Source organism: Salmo salar, chromosome 13, assembly GCF_965601325.2.
Source record: "Salmo salar chromosome 13, fSalSal1, whole genome shotgun sequence".
NCBI classification, from domain to species: domain Eukaryota; kingdom Metazoa; phylum Chordata; class Actinopteri; order Salmoniformes; family Salmonidae; genus Salmo; species Salmo salar.
In genome coordinates this window covers 109489510-109507267 of record NC_138303.1, presented here as the reverse complement: position 1 = coordinate 109507267, position 17758 = coordinate 109489510, and the positions used below count along the sequence as shown (strand labels likewise).

The 17758-nt window shown below is 41.2% G+C and overlaps 1 protein-coding gene across 1 annotated transcript in view; it reads right to left on the bottom strand.

Annotated features, from left to right (window-relative positions):
• The window catches only part of LOC106568533 (one cut domain family member 2), a 52513-nt gene extending 36381 nt beyond the window's left edge, over nt 1-16132 (bottom strand). The window contains exons 1-2 of the mRNA XM_014138960.3: nt 14836-16132; nt 8985-9071 (exon numbers count right to left, since the gene is read on the bottom strand). Coding sequence (XP_013994435.3) covers nt 8985-9071; nt 14836-15958 — 1210 coding nt within the window. The 5' untranslated portion in view covers nt 15959-16132. The remainder of the gene's footprint in view (nt 1-8984; nt 9072-14835) is intronic.
• Nucleotides 16133-17758: the final 1626 nt, after the last annotated feature.

Below are 17758 nucleotides of genomic sequence, written 5' to 3'. Positions count from 1 at the left end.
GTGGTCTACAGCTTATCATGAGATACGCTACCTCAGGCGAGCAAAACCTTGAGACTTCCTTAATATTAGATTTTGTGCATCAGCTGTTATTTACAAATAGACACACACCCCGCCCCTTGTCTTACGGAAGCAGCTGTTCTATCTTGCCGATAGACCGAAAACTCCGCCAGCTGCATGTTATCCATGTCATCGTTCAGTCACGACTCTTTGAAACATAACATATTACAGTTAATGTCCCGTTTGGTAGGATATTCTTGATCAGAGCTCATACATTTTGTTATCCAATGACTGTAAGTTGGCTAATAGGACTGATGGTAGAGGGGGTTTTCTCACTCGCCTACGAATTCTCAGAAGGCAGCCGGACATCCGTCACTTTTTTCTCTGTCTTTTCTTCCCTGCAAATGACGGGGATTTGGGCCTGTTCCCGAGAGAGCAGTACATCTTTCGCGCCGGACTCGTTAAAGAAACATCTTCGTCCAGTTCGAGGTGAGTAATCGCTGTTCTGATGTCCAGAAGTTATTTTCGGTCATAAGAGACGGTAGCAGAAACATTATGTACACAAGAAGTACAAAAATATGTTAAAAACAACAAGAAAAAATTTACAAAATAACACAGTTTGTTAGGAGCACGTAAAACGGCAGCCATCCCCTCCGGCGGCATAGACCACCGTAGTGTAAACCACATGTGTTAGAGTCTGACATTACATACTGTAGTGTAAACCACATGTTTTAGAGCCTGACAATACATACTGTAGTGCAGGGCTCTCCAACCCTGTTCCTGGAGAGCTACCATCCTGTAGGTTTTAACTCCAACCCTGTTCCTGGAGAGATACCATGCTGTAGGTTTTAACTCCAACCCTGTTCCTGGAGAGATACCCTCCTGTAGGTTTTAACTCCAACTCTGTTCCTGGAGAGATACCCTCCTGTAGGTTTTAACTCCAACTCTGTTCCTGGAGAGATACCCTCCTGTAGGTTTTAACTCCAACCCTGTTCCTGGAGAGATACCCTCCTGTAGGTTTTAACTCCAACTCTGTTCCTGGAGAGATACCCTCCTGTAGGTTTTAACTCCAACTCTGTTCCTGGAGAGATACCCTCCTGTAGGTTTTAACTCCAACCCTGTTCCTGGAGAGATACCCTCCTGTAGGTTTTAACTCCAACTCTGTTCCTGGAGAGATACCATCCTGTAGGTTTTAACTCCAACCCTGTTCCTGGAGAGATACCATCCTGTAGGTTTTAACTCCAACCCTAATCTAGCACACCGGATTCTAATAATTAGCTGGTTGATAACCTGAACCAGGTTTGTTACAACTGGGTTTGGAGCAAAAACATACAGGAAGGTAGCTCTCCAGGAACAGGGTTGGACATCCTTGCTGTAGTGTAAACCACATGTTTTAGAGTCTGACAATACATACTGTAGTGTAAACCACATGTTTTAGAGCCTGTCATTACATCGTGTAGTGTGAACCACATGTTTTAGAGTCTGTCATTACGTAGTATGTCAAATCAAGTGAGACTCAGGATTTTAAGTGGTCAGAGGATACGCAGTGGCCATGTACAAAGGGGAACAGAAAGAGCACTTTGCTTTCCACATCAAATGGTTTCATTTTACCCCAGCATCAAGAGTGCCCTGGTCAGCAAAGTGATTACATACTATGATCATGTACTACCAAGCTACAAGAAAGAGAGAAAAACCTTTTCAGAATAACTCCCAGAACGAGCATCATGACCCAACATTGACCATTAAAACTATATTAACAGAACAATAAGAACATTCTATTGACACTTCACACTACATTCCAATGAAGATCCAGACCCAATGGAAAGTCAGCTAAATTTGTCTGAGATCAACTGTATACCAGCGGGCCCTGGTTAAATGTAGTGCATTAAATAGGGAATAGGGTTACAATTTGATAACTTATCAACTGGCAGCTTAATTAAATAGTACCCACAATACACCATTCTCAACGTCAACAGTGAAGAGGCGACTCCGGGATGCTGGCCTTCTAGGCAGAGTTGCAAAGAAAAAGCCATATCTCAGACTGGCCAATAAAAAGAAAAGATTAAGATGGGCAAAAGAACACAGACACTGGACAGAGGAACTCTGCCTAGAAGGCCAGCATCCTGGAGTCGCCTCTTCACTGTTGATGTTGAGACTGGTGTTTTGCGGGTACTATTTCATGAAGCTGCCAGTTGAGGACTTGTGAGGCGTCTGTTTCTCAAACTAGACACTCTAATGTACTTGTCCTCTTGCTCAGTTGTGCACCGGGGCCTCCCACTCCTCTTTATATTCTGGTTAGAGACAGTTTGTGCTGTTCTGTGGAGTAGTACACAGCTTTGTACGAGATCTTCAGGGTTCTTGGCAATTTCTCACATGGAATAGCCTTCATTTCTCAGAACAAGAATAGACTGATGAGTTTCAGAAGAAAGTCTTTGTTTCTGGACATTTTGAGCCTGTAATCAAACCCACAACTGCTGATGCTCCAGATACTCAACTAGTCTAAAGAAGGCCAGTTTTATTTCTTCTTTAATCAGGAGAACAGTTTTCAGCTGTGCTAACATAATTGCAAAAGGCTTTTCTAATGATTAATTAGCCTTTTAAAATGATAAACTTGGATTAGCTAACACAGTGTGCCATTGGAACACAGGAGTGATGGTTGCTGATAATGGGCCTCTGTACGCCTATGTAGATATTCCATAAAACAATCAGCCGTTTCCAGCTACAATAGTCATTTACAACATTAACAATGTCTACACTGTATTTCTGATAAATTTGATGTTATTTTAATGTACAAAAATTTTTGCTTTTCTTTCAAAAACAAGGATATTTCTAAGTGACCCCAACTTTTGAACGGCAGTATATATATATATATATATACGTGTATATATATATGTATATATATATAAACCTTTGCCTGGCAATTCTCTCTACATTCCTGGTGATGAAGATACAGTCAGTGGGTAAACATTGGATAATGCCGCTAGCTGCTCTTAGCTCTCCAGCCTAGCTAGCTAGCGGATATCCTTAATGTGCTGCTGCTCAGAGATGATAGTGTCGGATAAAGAGAGATGAGACTGACTGGCAAACACTTCCTGCTAACAACAGACAAGCAGACACTTCTGGCTAACAACAGACAGGCAGAGAGAGACACTTCCTGCTAACAGACAGGCAGACACTTCCTGTTAACAACAGACAAGCAGAGAGAGACACTTCCTGCTAACAACAGACAGGCAGAGAGAAACACTTCCTGCTAACAGACAGGCAGACACTTCCTGCTAACAACAGACAAGCAGACACTTCCTGTTAACAACAGACAAGCAGACACTTCCTGCTAACAACAGACAGAGACATCATACTCTACATGTGCATTGAGAGTCTAACTGACATAATTTCATAGCATTCATGCCTATCAGAGACTGCACAAAGAATAGATTGTGAGATTGTTTACACGCACGCAAACCCATGCACACTCACGCACACACACGCAAACTGACTGACACGCACACCGATTGACACAGACACAGAATTTCTCCTCTCTCACTCTCTCTCTCTCTCTCTCTCTCTCTCTCTCTAGTCAGCAAGATAAAGGTGGGAGCTTGGCAGCCTATCTAGGAATCACAGTGTCCACATAGTGATGATGACATCACCAGCCAGCGTCCAAAGGTCTGTAACCAGACTTATTTATTAGCCCTGTGAAACAACCAATCACACGTCCCTCTCATCGACACTTTTAGTGATGTCACTGTACTGATGAGGAAATAGTCTCCGAGGGATTTCGGTCAAATAAAAATCAAATCCTGTTCCTTCCTATAACCAAGTATCTACCATTAGGGTTGGACATAGACACACACACACACACACACACACACACACACACACACACACACACACACACACACACACACACACACACACACACACACACACACACACACACACACACACACACACACACACACAACCCAGGATACGCTCAGACCCAAACGAATCAACAAGCCCTTTTAGTTAAGCGCTTTTCTACGACAACTGATGAATCGTATTAATACTCCTTATTACAGAAATAAAGTTAAAGTGATACCGTAGATACATAAAGCACGGTATCAACCACATAGTAGTCAAACTGTTCACCATCTTGGTTGTTTTAATCAACAACATAGTAGTCAAACTGTTCACCATCTTGGTTGTTTTAATCAACAACATAGTAGTCAAACTGTTCACCATCTTGGTTGTTTTAATCAACAACATAGTAGTCAAACTGTTCACCATCTTGGTTGTTTTAATCAACAACATAGTAGTCAAACTGTTCACCATCTTGGTTGTTTTAATCAACAACATAGTAGTCAAACTGTTCACCATCTTGGTTGTTTTAATCAACAACATAGTAGTCAAACTGTTCACCATCTTGGTTGTTTTAATCAACCACATAGTAGTCAAACTGTTCACCATCTTGGTTGTTTTAATCAACAACATAGTAGTCAAACTGTTCACCATCTTGGTTGTTTTAATCAACAACATAGTAGTCAAACTGTTCACCATCTTGGTTGTTTTAATCAACAACATAGTAGTCAAACTGTTCACCATCTTGGTTGTTTTAATCAACAACATAGTAGTCAAACTGTTCACCATCTTGGTTGTTTTAATCAACAACATAGTAGTCAAACTGTTCACCATCTTGGTTGTTTTAATCAACAACATAGTAGTCAAACTGTTCACCATCTTGGTTGTTTTAATCAACCACATAGTAGTCAAACTGTTCACCATCTTGGTTGTTTTAATCAACCACATAGTAGTCAAACTGTTCACCATCTTGGTTGTTTTAATCAACAACATAGTAGTCAAACTGTTCACCATCTTGGTTGTTTTAAGTAGAATATGGCCGACAAATTTATCCAAAAACAAAATGACTAATCCAGCAACATTCTGAAAAGTTGAATAGTTTGATTAGTACTCCAATTCACATATCCAAGCATGTTGTTGGTTCAGTGCTTTTGTCTAGAGACAGAGAGGGGCTGCATGTGACCCAGTAAGTGAGTCTCTGTTTGGTTTAAGAAGAGAGCAGGGTTAATAAACCTTGCCCTTTACACATGCAGTGTGTTGACAGCATCAATATGAAAAAAGGTGATACAGAGATCAACAGAGAGTCACTGTTGGATGGCTTGGCTAGCAGATCATCGTCGTCATGCTTTAACTGGAGAAGAGAAATACTGTCATACTCAGCTTTCTGTTATCTAGACTGGAAAACAGACGCAAACACACTGTGATAGTGGGACACATGTTGCTCAGTAAAACAGATCTGTGATATAGTGGGACACATGTTGCTCAGTAAAACAGATCTGTGATATAGTGGGACACATGTTGCTCAGTAAAACAGATCTGTGATATAGTGGGACACATGTTGCTCAGTAAAACAGATCTGTGATATAGTGGGACACATGTTGCTCAGTAAAACAGATCCTTATAGAGTAAGGGGCCACAGTGTCTTCTGATCCCTCCTGTCTCAGCCTCCAGTATTTATGCTGCAGTAGTTTATGTGTCGGGGGGCTAGGGTCAGTCTGTTACATCTGGAGTATTTCTCTTGTCTTATCCGGTGTCCTGTGTGAATTTAAATATGCTCTCTCTAATTCTCTCTTTCTCTCTTTCTGTCTTTCTCTCGGAGGACCTGAGCCCTAGGACCATGCCTCAGGACTACCTGGTATGATGACTCCTTGCTGTCCCCAGTCCACTTGGCCGTGCTGCTGCTCCAGTTTCAACTGTTCTGCCTGCGGCTATGGAACCCTGACCTGTTCACCGGACGTGCTTGTTGCACCCTCGACAACTACTATGATTATTATTATTTGACCATGCTCGTCATTTATGAACATTTTAACATTTTAACATCTTGACCATGTTCTGTTATAATATCCACCCTGCACAGCCAGAAGAGGACTGGCCACCCCTCATAGCCTGGTTCCTCTCTAGGTTTCTTCCTAGGTTTTTGGCCTTTCCAGGGAGTTTTTCCTAGGGAGTTTTTCCTAGCCACCGTGCTTCTTTCACATGCTTTGCTTGCTGTTTGGGGTTTTAGGCTGGGTTTCTGTACAGCACTTTGAGATATCAGCTGATGTACGAAGGGCTATATAAAAATAAATGTGTTTGTTTGTTTGTTTGTTAGTTTACAACATTGGCGAATGTATCTCGAATCTCAAAGCAACGTGAACTCATCAACTCACTGGATAATGAAGGACTGTCACAAAGCAACATGAACTCATCAACTCACTGGATAATGTAGGACTGTCACAAAGCAACGTGAACTCATCAACTCACTGGATAATGTAGGACTGTCACAAAGTCACGTGAACTCATCAACTCACTGGATAATGTAGGACTGTCACAAAGCAACATGAACTCATCAACTCACTGGATAATGTAGGACTGTCACAAAGTCACGTGAACTCATCAACTCACTGGATAATGTAGAACTGTCACAAAGCAACATGAACTCATCAACTCACTGGATAATGTAGGACTTTCACAAAGCAACATGAACTCATCATCTCACTGGATAATGTAGGACTCTCACAAAGTCACGTGAACTCATCAACTCACTGGATAATGTAGGACTGTCACAAAGCAACATGAACTCATCAACTCACTGGATAATGTAGGACTGTCACAAAGCAACATGAACTCATCAACTCACTGGATAATGTAGGACTGTCACAAAGCAACATGAACTCATCAACTCACTGGATAATGTAGGACTGTCACAAAGTCACATGAACTCATCAACTCACTGGATAATGTAGGACTGTCACAAAGCAACATGAACTCATCAACTCACTGGATAATGTAGGACTTTCACAAAGCAACATGAACTCATCAACTCACTGGATAATGTAGGACTGTCACAAAGCAACATGAACTCATCAACTCACTGGATAATGAAGGACTGTCACAAAGCAACATGAACTCATCAACTCACTGGATAATGTAGGACTGTCACAAAGCAACGTGAACTCATCAACTCACTGGATAATGTAGGACTGTCACAAAGTCACGTGAACTCATCAACTCACTGGATAATGTAGGACTGTCACAAAGCAACATGAACTCATCAACTCACTGGATAATGTAGGACTGTCACAAAGTCACGTGAACTCATCAACTCACTGGATAATGTAGAACTGTCACAAAGCAACATGAACTCATCAACTCACTGGATAATGTAGGACTTTCACAAAGCAACATGAACTCATCATCTCACTGGATAATGTAGGACTCTCACAAAGTCACGTGAACTCATCAACTCACTGGATAATGTAGGACTGTCACAAAGCAACATGAACTCATCAACTCACTGGATAATGTAGGACTGTCACAAAGCAACATGAACTCATCAACTCACTGGATAATGTAGGACTGTCACAAAGCAACATGAACTCATCAACTCACTGGATAATGTAGGACTGTCACAAAGTCACATAAACTCATCAACTCACTGGATAATGTAGGACTGTCACAAAGCAACATGAACTCATCAACTCACTGGATAATGTAGGACTTTCACAAAGCAACATGAACTCATCAACTCACTGGATAATGTAGGACTGTCACAAAGCAACATGAACTCATCAACTCACTGGATAATGTAGGACTGTCACAAAGCAACATGAACTCATCAACTCACTGGATAATGTAGGACTGTCACAAAGTCACATGAACTCATCAACTCACTGGATAATGTAGGACTGTCACAAAGCAACATGAACTCATCAACTCACTGGATAATGTAGGACTGTCACAAAGCAATATGAACTCATCAACTCACTGGATAATGTAGGACTGTCACAAAGCAACATGAACTCATCAACTCACTGGATAATGTAAGACTGTCACAAAGCAACGTGAACTCATCAACTCACTGGATAATGTAGGACTGTCACAAAGCAATGTGAACTCATCAACTCACTGGATAATGTAGGACTGTCACAAAGCAACATGAACTCATCAACTCACTGGATAATGTAGGACTGTCACAAAGCAACGTGAACTCATCAACTCACTGGATAATGTAGGACTGTCACAAAGTCACGTGAACTCATCAACTCACTGGATAATGTAGGACTGTCACAAAGCAACGTGAACTCATCATATCACTGGATAATGTAGGACTGTCACAAAGTCACGTGAACTCATCAACTCACTGGATAATGTAGGACTGTCACAAAGCAAAGTGAACTCATCAACTCACTGGATAATGTAAGACTGTCACAAAGCAACATGAACTCATCAACTCACTGGATAATGTAGGACTGTCACAAAGCAACATGAACTCATCAACTCACTGGATAATGTAGGACTGTCACAAAGCAACATGAACTCATCATCTCACTGGATAATGTAGGACTGTCACAAAGCAACGTGAACTCATCATCTCAATGGATAATGTAGGACTGTCACAAAGCAACGTGAACTCATCATCTCACTGGATAATGTAGGACTGTCACAAAGTCACGTGAACTCATCAACTCACTGGATAATGTAAGACTGTCACAAAGTCACGTGAACTCATCAACTCACTGGATAATGTAGGACTGTCAATGAACCCATGCACACTTCAACCTACCTCCTGACAAAGAAACCAAAATGCAAAAAATATATATACTTTTTTAAACAACCTCTCATCATTTTTAAACTGGTAAATGTCTGGGTTAATGGTGTGTTTTCATCACAACGTTACTTACTATAAGCATAAGTGAGGCCTACTTTAACTTTAAATGGCTTTCAACCACATATTGAAGACTATTATCCACCATTAGATTTCTCAAATCCAATATCACATTTAATCCAATACTAAATATACCCAGTCTAATATAAATCCAATCTCAATCCATTAAGGTAAAAGGATTTCCCACTAAATACACACATCTACTAACTACACATCACACTAGGTGTATTTCTATCTGTTGAGCATTACTACATGTTATATTCTTGTTTTTTTTTTGACATACCATAGTTTTGGGTCCCTGTACACAATGCTGTCAGTGTCTGACAGTGCATCCCATTTGACCCAATCATGGCGTGCTCTCTACTGGTACCTGTAAGGGAGGAGGCACACAGGGGAAAAAAAAGGGCTTGGTGTGGTGATCTGTTCTCTAGCCGCTGTACCTACTACAACATTAGGATTAATACACACTAATTTACATACTGCATTTCTCCTTCCCATTTAAAACACCATTATTAGGATACCACTTCAGTGTACATGAGATAGAAACCATACGCTGTGCATTCGGAAAGTATTCAGACCCTTTGACTTTTTCCACATTTTGTTACGTTACAGCCTTATTCTAAAATGGATTAAATTAACTTTGTTCATCATCAATCTGCACACAATACCCCATAATGACAAAGCAAAAAAACGTTTTTTTTTTTTTTTTTTTAATGTTTGCAAAAATATGATATACACAATTACATAAGTATTCAGACTCTTTACTCAGTACTTTGTTGAAGCACCTTTGGCAGCAATTACAGCCTAGAGTCTTCTTGGGTATGACGCTACAAGCTTGGCACACCTGTATTTGGGGAGTTTCTCCCATTCTTCTCTACAGATCCTCTCAAGCTCTGTCAGGATGGATGGGGAGTGTTGCTGCACAGCTATTTTCAGGTCTCTCCAGAGATGTTCAATCGGGTTCAAGTCCAGGCTCTGGCTGGGACACTCATAGACATTCAGAGACTTGTCCCGAAGCCACTCCTGCGTTGTCTTGGCTGTGTGGTTAAGGTTGTTGTCCTGTTAGATGGTGAACCTTCACCCCAGTCTGAGGTCCTGAGCGCTTTGGAGCAGGTTTTCATCAAGGATCTCTCTGTACTTTGCTCCGTTCATCTTTCCCTCGATCCTGACTAGTCTCCAACATCCCCACAGCATGATACTGCTACACTTCACCGTAGGGATGGTGCCAGGTTTCCTCCAGACGTGATGCTTGGCATTCAGGCCAAAGAGTTCAATCTTGGTTTCATCAGACCAGAGAATCTTGTTTCTCATGGTCTGAGAGTCTTTAGGTGCCTTTTGGCAAACTGCAAGCGAGCTGTCATGTGCCTTTTAGTGAGGAGTGGCTTCCGTCTGGCCACTCTACCATAAAGGCCTGATTAGTGGAGTGCTGCAGAGATGGTTGTCCTTCTGGAAGGTTCTCCCATCTCCACAGAGGAACTCTGGAGCTCTGTCAGAGTGACCATCGGGTTCTTGGTCACCTCCCTGACCAAGGCCCTTCTCCCCCAATTGCTCAGTTTGGCCGGGCGGTCAGCTCTAGGAAGAGTCTTGGTGGTTCCAAACTTCTTTCACTGTGTTCTTGGGGACCTTCAATGCTGCAGACATTTTTTGGTACCCTTCCCCTGATCTGTACCTCGACACAATTCTGTCTCAGAGTACGGACAATTCCTTTCAACCTCATTGCTTGGTTTTTGCTCTGACATGCACTGTCAACTGTGGGACCTTATATAGACAGGTGTGTGCCTTTCCAAATCATGTCCAGTCAATTGAATTTACCACAGGTGGACTCCAATCAAGTTGTAGAAACATCTCAAGGATGATCAATGGAAACAGGATGCACCTGAGCTCAATTTAGAGTCTCATAGCAAAGGATCTGAATACTTATGTAAATAAGGTATTTCTGTTTTTATTTTTAATACATTTGCAAAAATCTGTAAAAACCTGTTTTCGCTTTGTCATTACGGGTTAATGTGTGTAGATGAATGAGAAAAAGTATATTATCAATTTTAGATTAAGGTTGTATACCTTATGCACTGTATACTTCATTCTTCAAGGTAGATTTAAAAAAAAATCTAGATCAATAAAGAACATGATCATGTTGACTTTTAATTGATCAATAATTTCTGTATGAGTGCTCTCCTACAAACATCAAGGCTAACTGACAGTTGGACTAAAACTAGAATACCACATACACTGCCACTCTCAACGTATGCCTCAAATACCAGGAAAAAATCTCATATAAAACATTTAATATTAAGGCTGCAATAAATAATAATCTCAAACACGTTTCAGTTTAGTTTTTTTTTTCTCTCTCACTCACTCAAACTAAAGTGTCAAACCAACAGACAGGTGCAGTCTTTGGTCTGAGGCGGTTGATGTGGGTGTTGTGTTGTGTGTGTGTGTGTGAGAGAGAGAGAGAGAGAGGGCAGCAGAGATACTGTAGCTCCAAGTGCTGGGAAGAAGGTCCCAGCCTGCGTCATGTGCTTTACTGGAACGGCTGCGTATCGGGTTCAACAGATCAATGCGAACTGGGTCCACACGTTTATGTTATTGTTACCAGCATTAATGCCCTTTTAATCTTGTGGAGATTATCGCCATCGATCCACATCCATACTGCCTAACAGATTTGTTTGAAAAAAGTGACAACTGCACAACTGAAAGAAAGGCAGGAGCGACAATAAACAAAATGCTCTGTGTGTTTTCGTTAGTCATGTTTCCCCCCCACCCTTTTTTAATTTGTTTTTTACTGTGCCCATGTACATCACATGAACATAATTTTCCTACAACCTAATTTCATGTCAAATGGGATTTAGAATATTTGCCTTTTTTTTAATGGCCTATTTTAGTTTGGGTCTAATTTCACAGTGACGCCAGAGGAATATTGTGAAAAATACATTCGGTCCTCTACGGTTTTTATTTCACTAAAGAGGTAGAGAGGTATTGGAGTGTTTTTCTATGTAGAAATGATTATAGTGTTATTAAAGATATTTCTCCCTAACGCGCCATAATTTCGACATGACAAACACCATGGTTAATTTAATAAAAAGATTTTCTGAATTTTATTTTCGAAATAAAAGCAATATAGGCCTACGTTTTTTTTCTTCCTTACGATCGTGTTTAGTTAAGGGTGCATTTATTATTCAATGTTGGTTTCTTATTTGTTTATTTTGCATATAATTCCACTCATTCGTTAATTATGAATAGGCTTATTAATAACGTCTACCTGTTTAATCTCAACCGTCCAGAATTCTATCATGAAGCTTGTCCTGTGGGATTTATTTATTTCTATCAAGTTATTTCAGCTGGACTGTAAAATCGCATATCAATGACGTCGGCTAGGCTAGCTGTAACGGGGGATGTTGTCCGGTCCGTGGCAGGCACATGCAGATGTCAGCCAGGACCAGGACCAGGACCAGGACAGCCTGATTACATGCAGCACTGTGAGTGCCGGTGGAATAAAGTTTGAGTCAAGTGTCACGTTTGATTTGACTACAACTAATAAAGCTGTGCCTAGGCCATTTCCCCCGCTGAAACCAGGCAGAGAAAGAGCACCCCGTTCTATTCTCTGCCTACAAGCTGCTGTATCAAATAATTAGTTGGCTATAGGCCTATGACCAACAGCTACTGTAACGGTGATTATTGCCTAAAGACCTATTGACTATTGATTGACTATTAATAAACCTATAAACCTATATTTATGTAAGGCCTACTTTACATAAACTGACTAATTGGAGAGAAAAACATTACGCATTCACATATCAAATTGCATTTACAACCACTTTTTTTTTAAACATAATCTTATGATTTATCATTTTCAATCCGTGATATTTATAGACTTAATTTTTCTATTACACCCGCTGAATCTACACAACGAATAGCGAACAAAAGCCTCGCGCCCTGCTCCACGGTTTTGCCTAACTGGTTAACCCACGACAAGGTGACGTTTTGTGCTCGAGCTCTGGGTCACGCCGAGATTTATATCAATAATTCATTGAGCCGCGCGCTCTGCAGCTTCTCTTCTTCTTTTCAATTCCCTGGCTGCTGCCTCGCACCGAGCCGATCACATAATACCTTCCCCTCCAAAAGCCCCGAGCTGCCTGGCCGCAGAGTTACCGCCTTCTGTAAACGAATGATGCTGCTGCGGGGAAGAAGGGAAGTCTGCAAAAGCATTTCCCCTATCATTTAGGCTACCAACGGTATAGGCTATATTTTGGTGATGTTTTCATAGTGTCAATTGTGTTTTACAATCGTTCCATAACTAATGTGAATCTTTTTTTGTTTTAAAGGCCTTCAACGTTCGCTGCATGAAGTCATGGCATTTAACCGATCCCGGAAGGAAAATATGTGACAGATTATGATATGGAGAAACCTAATATCTCTCCATCCGTACAGTATTAGTCATTGCATTATAGCCTCGTCAAAATGGCATTATTGTTCTTCTGATCACTACATTACGTAGGCCCATTGTATCTACAAATGACATCCGATGGTGTAGTTGTTTTGGTCTTACAGTTTTTAGCAGGCTGCAATTTCGATCATACCCTTTTAAGAAAATGCGCAGAATTTGAAATATTGATCTACTACTATTCGCAGCTGGTCTGGTCTTCCTTTCCAAACCTCATCTCCATTAGGCAACATCCCCGTCGATTTAGACAAAACAGTCATATTTCCACACTATACTTACTCACATAAATATGCAGCCTATACGCCTGTGATAGTTTACATTTAGGATAGCCCATATTGAGTTATTCATCTGTGAAAAAGAAATTGTCTTTACTAATAGGCAGTATTTGTTTGCTTAAAATTACTAGTGTATTAATTGAATGTATAGTGTATTTAAACACTTCTTTTTTTGGGGGGGGGGGGGACGGACGGACGACGACAACGATTGTGAGAACAGTGAACTAGTAAATGTAATCCACAATCAATTCTGTAAGGGAACCAACGATAGAGAGGGGTACATTTGTTCGCTTTGACGGAACAAAAGAAAGCCCGTCTCGTCGTTCTACGTGTTCTCGCTAGAGGGGGCACCAGCCTTACTATAAGGCTACCGTGCATGTATTTACCCGCTTTTCAACGCATCCCAGGCTTTGATTGGAAACATCTCATCACAATCAACAGCATTCTCTGTCAGTCTGTCTGTCTGTCTGTCGCTGTCTCTTTCTCTCCCTCTCTCCTCAACGAGGGAACACGCAAAGAAAAAGTCAGAGCAATGTATTTGCACAATATTCCTTAGGCAGCTGTAAAAATGTCTATTCAATAAAAATACAATTGTGTGTGTATATATATATATATATATATATATATATATATATATATATATATATATATATATATATATATATATATATATATATATACACATAGGGAAATATATATGTATAAAGAATTGAAAGGCCTCCCCCATAAAAACAAACGGCAAAATTGTGTATAATTATTATATTTTTCAGGGGATTTTCAAATTAGGTGCTGTAGCTGTTTTCAATGCTGCACATTTTTAAAAGTGGGTGTCCAATCTTATCTGCTCATAATAATTTCATATCAACATTAAAACAAAGCCACACATGACATTTCATCAGAACAACTTGCTCATCACTAAAAGAGAATTCCTCCCATAAATAGCCTATAGCCTAAATACCATAAATAGCCTATTATTAGATGGATAAATAATATGACCTTGTCATTGATATCGAGATTTGATTTGATTTTGATTTGATTTTTTTGTTGTTGATCGATCGTTATTATGGATCACTAACAACAATACTACTACTGTAATTTGAAATAAATGTAATTTATCTAGTCTACTCAGCAGTGAGAGGTATAGATAGATAGATAGATAGATAGATAGATAGATAGATAGATAGATAGATAGATAGATAGATAGATAGATAGATAGATAGATAGATAGATAGATAGATAGATAGATAGATAGATAGATAGATAGATAGATAGATAGATAGATAGATAGATAGATAGATAGATACTGAACTGTGTTTTATTGCAGGGCTATAGCCTGACTACAAGCCGAGGCAGGCAGGCAGGCAGGCAGCAAACAGCAGCAGAGACGGGTCGGTTTCATTGAGGATACCTTGTCTTACCTGCAAGCCGTAGGGCTGACATCCTCTGAAACTCGGGTTCCTGCAGCCACTTCCACATCCTTCGAAAGGTCTCCCTTCCAGATTTAAGTTTACTCCAAGGTTTGGGGTTCCTTAAGAGGTCTGAAAGGGTGCCTTGCGAGCGACACAGCACCCTCTGAGCGAATATAGCCTGAGGGATGCTATACCGCTTCAGTTCAGCTGTGATCCTTTGTGCCACTTCTTTGGTGTTGATCTCTTCAAGCTGCCCCGAGTTGTTACCTTGTTGTCCCGAGGAGGAGGGCGGTCTGTCCCGGTTGGAAGCCAACACAGGCCCGTGGGATTGAGAGTGGCCCGGGTGCCCGCTGTGGTGCATCCCGTTCAAATGCGGCATCATACCTGCCGTGGGGCCACCGAGGCCTCTTGAGAGATGTTGATCCCCCCTGGCCAGCATGGCAGTGTGGGCATCGAAGTTGGAGCTTAGCATCTTGTCGTGCCCATGTGTGCCATAGTTATGGAGGTTTTGCTGTGTATTATGAAGAGAACCCAAGCCATTGCCAAGAGGGCTGCTGGCCAGCGGGGATAAACTCTGACCCATCCCGGTCATGTCCTTATGATAGGGACTGTAGATGTTGTTCATTGCTGGTAAACATCTCTCGTCCCGCATCAGCGTAAAACTCCCGCTTACGTTCCCAGAGAGACGCTGGTGGTGGTGGTGATGATGGTGGTGATGTGGATGGTGGAATTTGTCCGAAACGGTTGAAATGGGGGGTAAAGGTTGAAGTGGAGTTAACGTGGTGTATGTACCGTTCATACCCATCCCCGGTGGGGATGTTTCACACGGCATGCTCATAGCGTGATGGAGCGGGTGCGATAATTCTGGTCGGTACTCTCCGGCTCCGTCCAGAATCGTTGCCATGCTGGACACCATGGCGGACCGCGACGATGCAGCAGCCAGATCCTGATGTAACCGCAAAGAAGCGCCCGCGTTCCGGGTGTGATGGGGGCTGTGGCTGTTCATCAAGTCCTGGTCATGGCTCAGTCCGCCATGCAGATTGCCAATGCTGTCCATTGTCATCTCTGGGTTCATGGCGAAGGCATCCAGATCCTTGGACAGGCATCGATAGGCGTTATAAGCAGTCTTCATTCAGTCCATTGATCTATTTAATGTTTTGTGCCGGGATGGGTATTTCCTTCGGTTTGTTTTCTCTAAGGCCTCTCGGTTTTTTTTTTTTTACATTTAAAAACAATTCCGCTCTCTATCAGACGGGCCAGTGCTGAGTCTACCTAGATCCATGTCCGAGCCTCTCCTCCTCCTACGTATTATGTTTAGGCAAGAGGAGCTGTCCAGGATGGGCTTGCTGAACGAACATCCTAACCCGCTGGCGGAGGAGGGGACTCCCAGTTACGGACGGCTGATCTGACCACCCAGAGTCGCTCCTTGGTTCAAAAAAAGGCATTTCATTGGCTGCTTCTCCCATATTCATTTTTACGCGAAGAGCACAGTCAGATGTAAAGGTTGGTAGAGATTTATACGCGTCTCTTGCATCTGGAGTCTGTCAGAAAGTATAAATGTCTTCTCAACTTCCTCTGCTGTAATAATTTCACAAGACACACTTTTCAGTGAGAGACTTTATTGATGATATGGGTTAAATAGACATATGGTCAACATTGGGCCATACTTATTTGATTGGTTTTTTTTTTGCATAGGCTTACAACGACAAACATAATTTAGAACTGGCTACTGACCAGTGGGTGCAGAATTAGATTAATAAATTATTCAATGATTTGGATATGTATGAAAGTCTGTGGGCGCTTATATTTGTCCTTTTTCTTGTGATCTGTGTTTTTTGGCATATCCCAACGCCCCCTTAGAGTGGGGTCATGGCATGTCATCATAAAACCCAATTAGCGTTAAGTGCCTTGTCAGCTCGGGGATTCGAACTAGCAACCTCTCGGTTACTGGCCTAATACGTTAAATACTAAGGCTACCAGTTGTCACCGGAGGTTGCTTTATGGTGTTTCAAATTTGAATGTAACGTGTGCAGTAAAATCCATTCTTTCAAGTTCGAAAACCAACAATGCATGAATAACTAAAGAGCCGTTGTGATGAACACTGTGCGATGTTTAACAGTGAGAATGGCAGAATGGTGAACTTACTAAATGACTGAGAGTTTGACTGTGTGATATTAGGTGGCTTCTTGTGTAAATATTTTCCGTCTGGATTTTAATGATTTGTAACACAAGGACAAGTTAGGTTAGGCCTATATAAATAAACAAAGAAGTAATATTTGTAGAACTATAGTCATCATCATGTCCACATTCCTCCTGCTTTGCCAATTTTACCAAATATATAGGTGAGCAAAACAACACAGTAAATGCAAAGTTATGATTTTTACCTTCATTTAACTAGGCAAGTCAGATAAGAACAAATTCTTATTTTCAATGATGGCCTAGGGTTAACAGCTTTGTTCAGGGGTAGAATAACAGATTTTTACCTTGTCATCTCAGGGATTTGACCTGGCAACCTTTCGGTTAATATCCCAACACTCTAACCACTAGGCTACCTGCCACCCACTCTAACAAGAGTAACATGCTCAAACAAAGTGCAGATAGCCTTCTGTTCACATTTCAATCACTCAGAACTAGACCAAATTATTTTAGTCTCTCTCTCTCTCTCTCTCTCTCTCTCTCTCTCTCTCTCTCTCTCTCTCTCTCTCTCTCTCTCTCTCTCTCTCTCTCTCTCTCTCTCTCTCTCTCTCTCTCTCTCTCTCTCTCTCTCTCTCTCTCTCTCTCTCTCTCTCTCTCTCTCTCTCTCTCTCTGAAGTAGATCTGAGTCAGAATAATAACAATTATAATATTTTTCAGGATATATGAGTTGTGCTATTCATATCAGAGTTCATTCCTTATGATACATGATCTCTCTCTCACTTTCCATCTGCTCTCT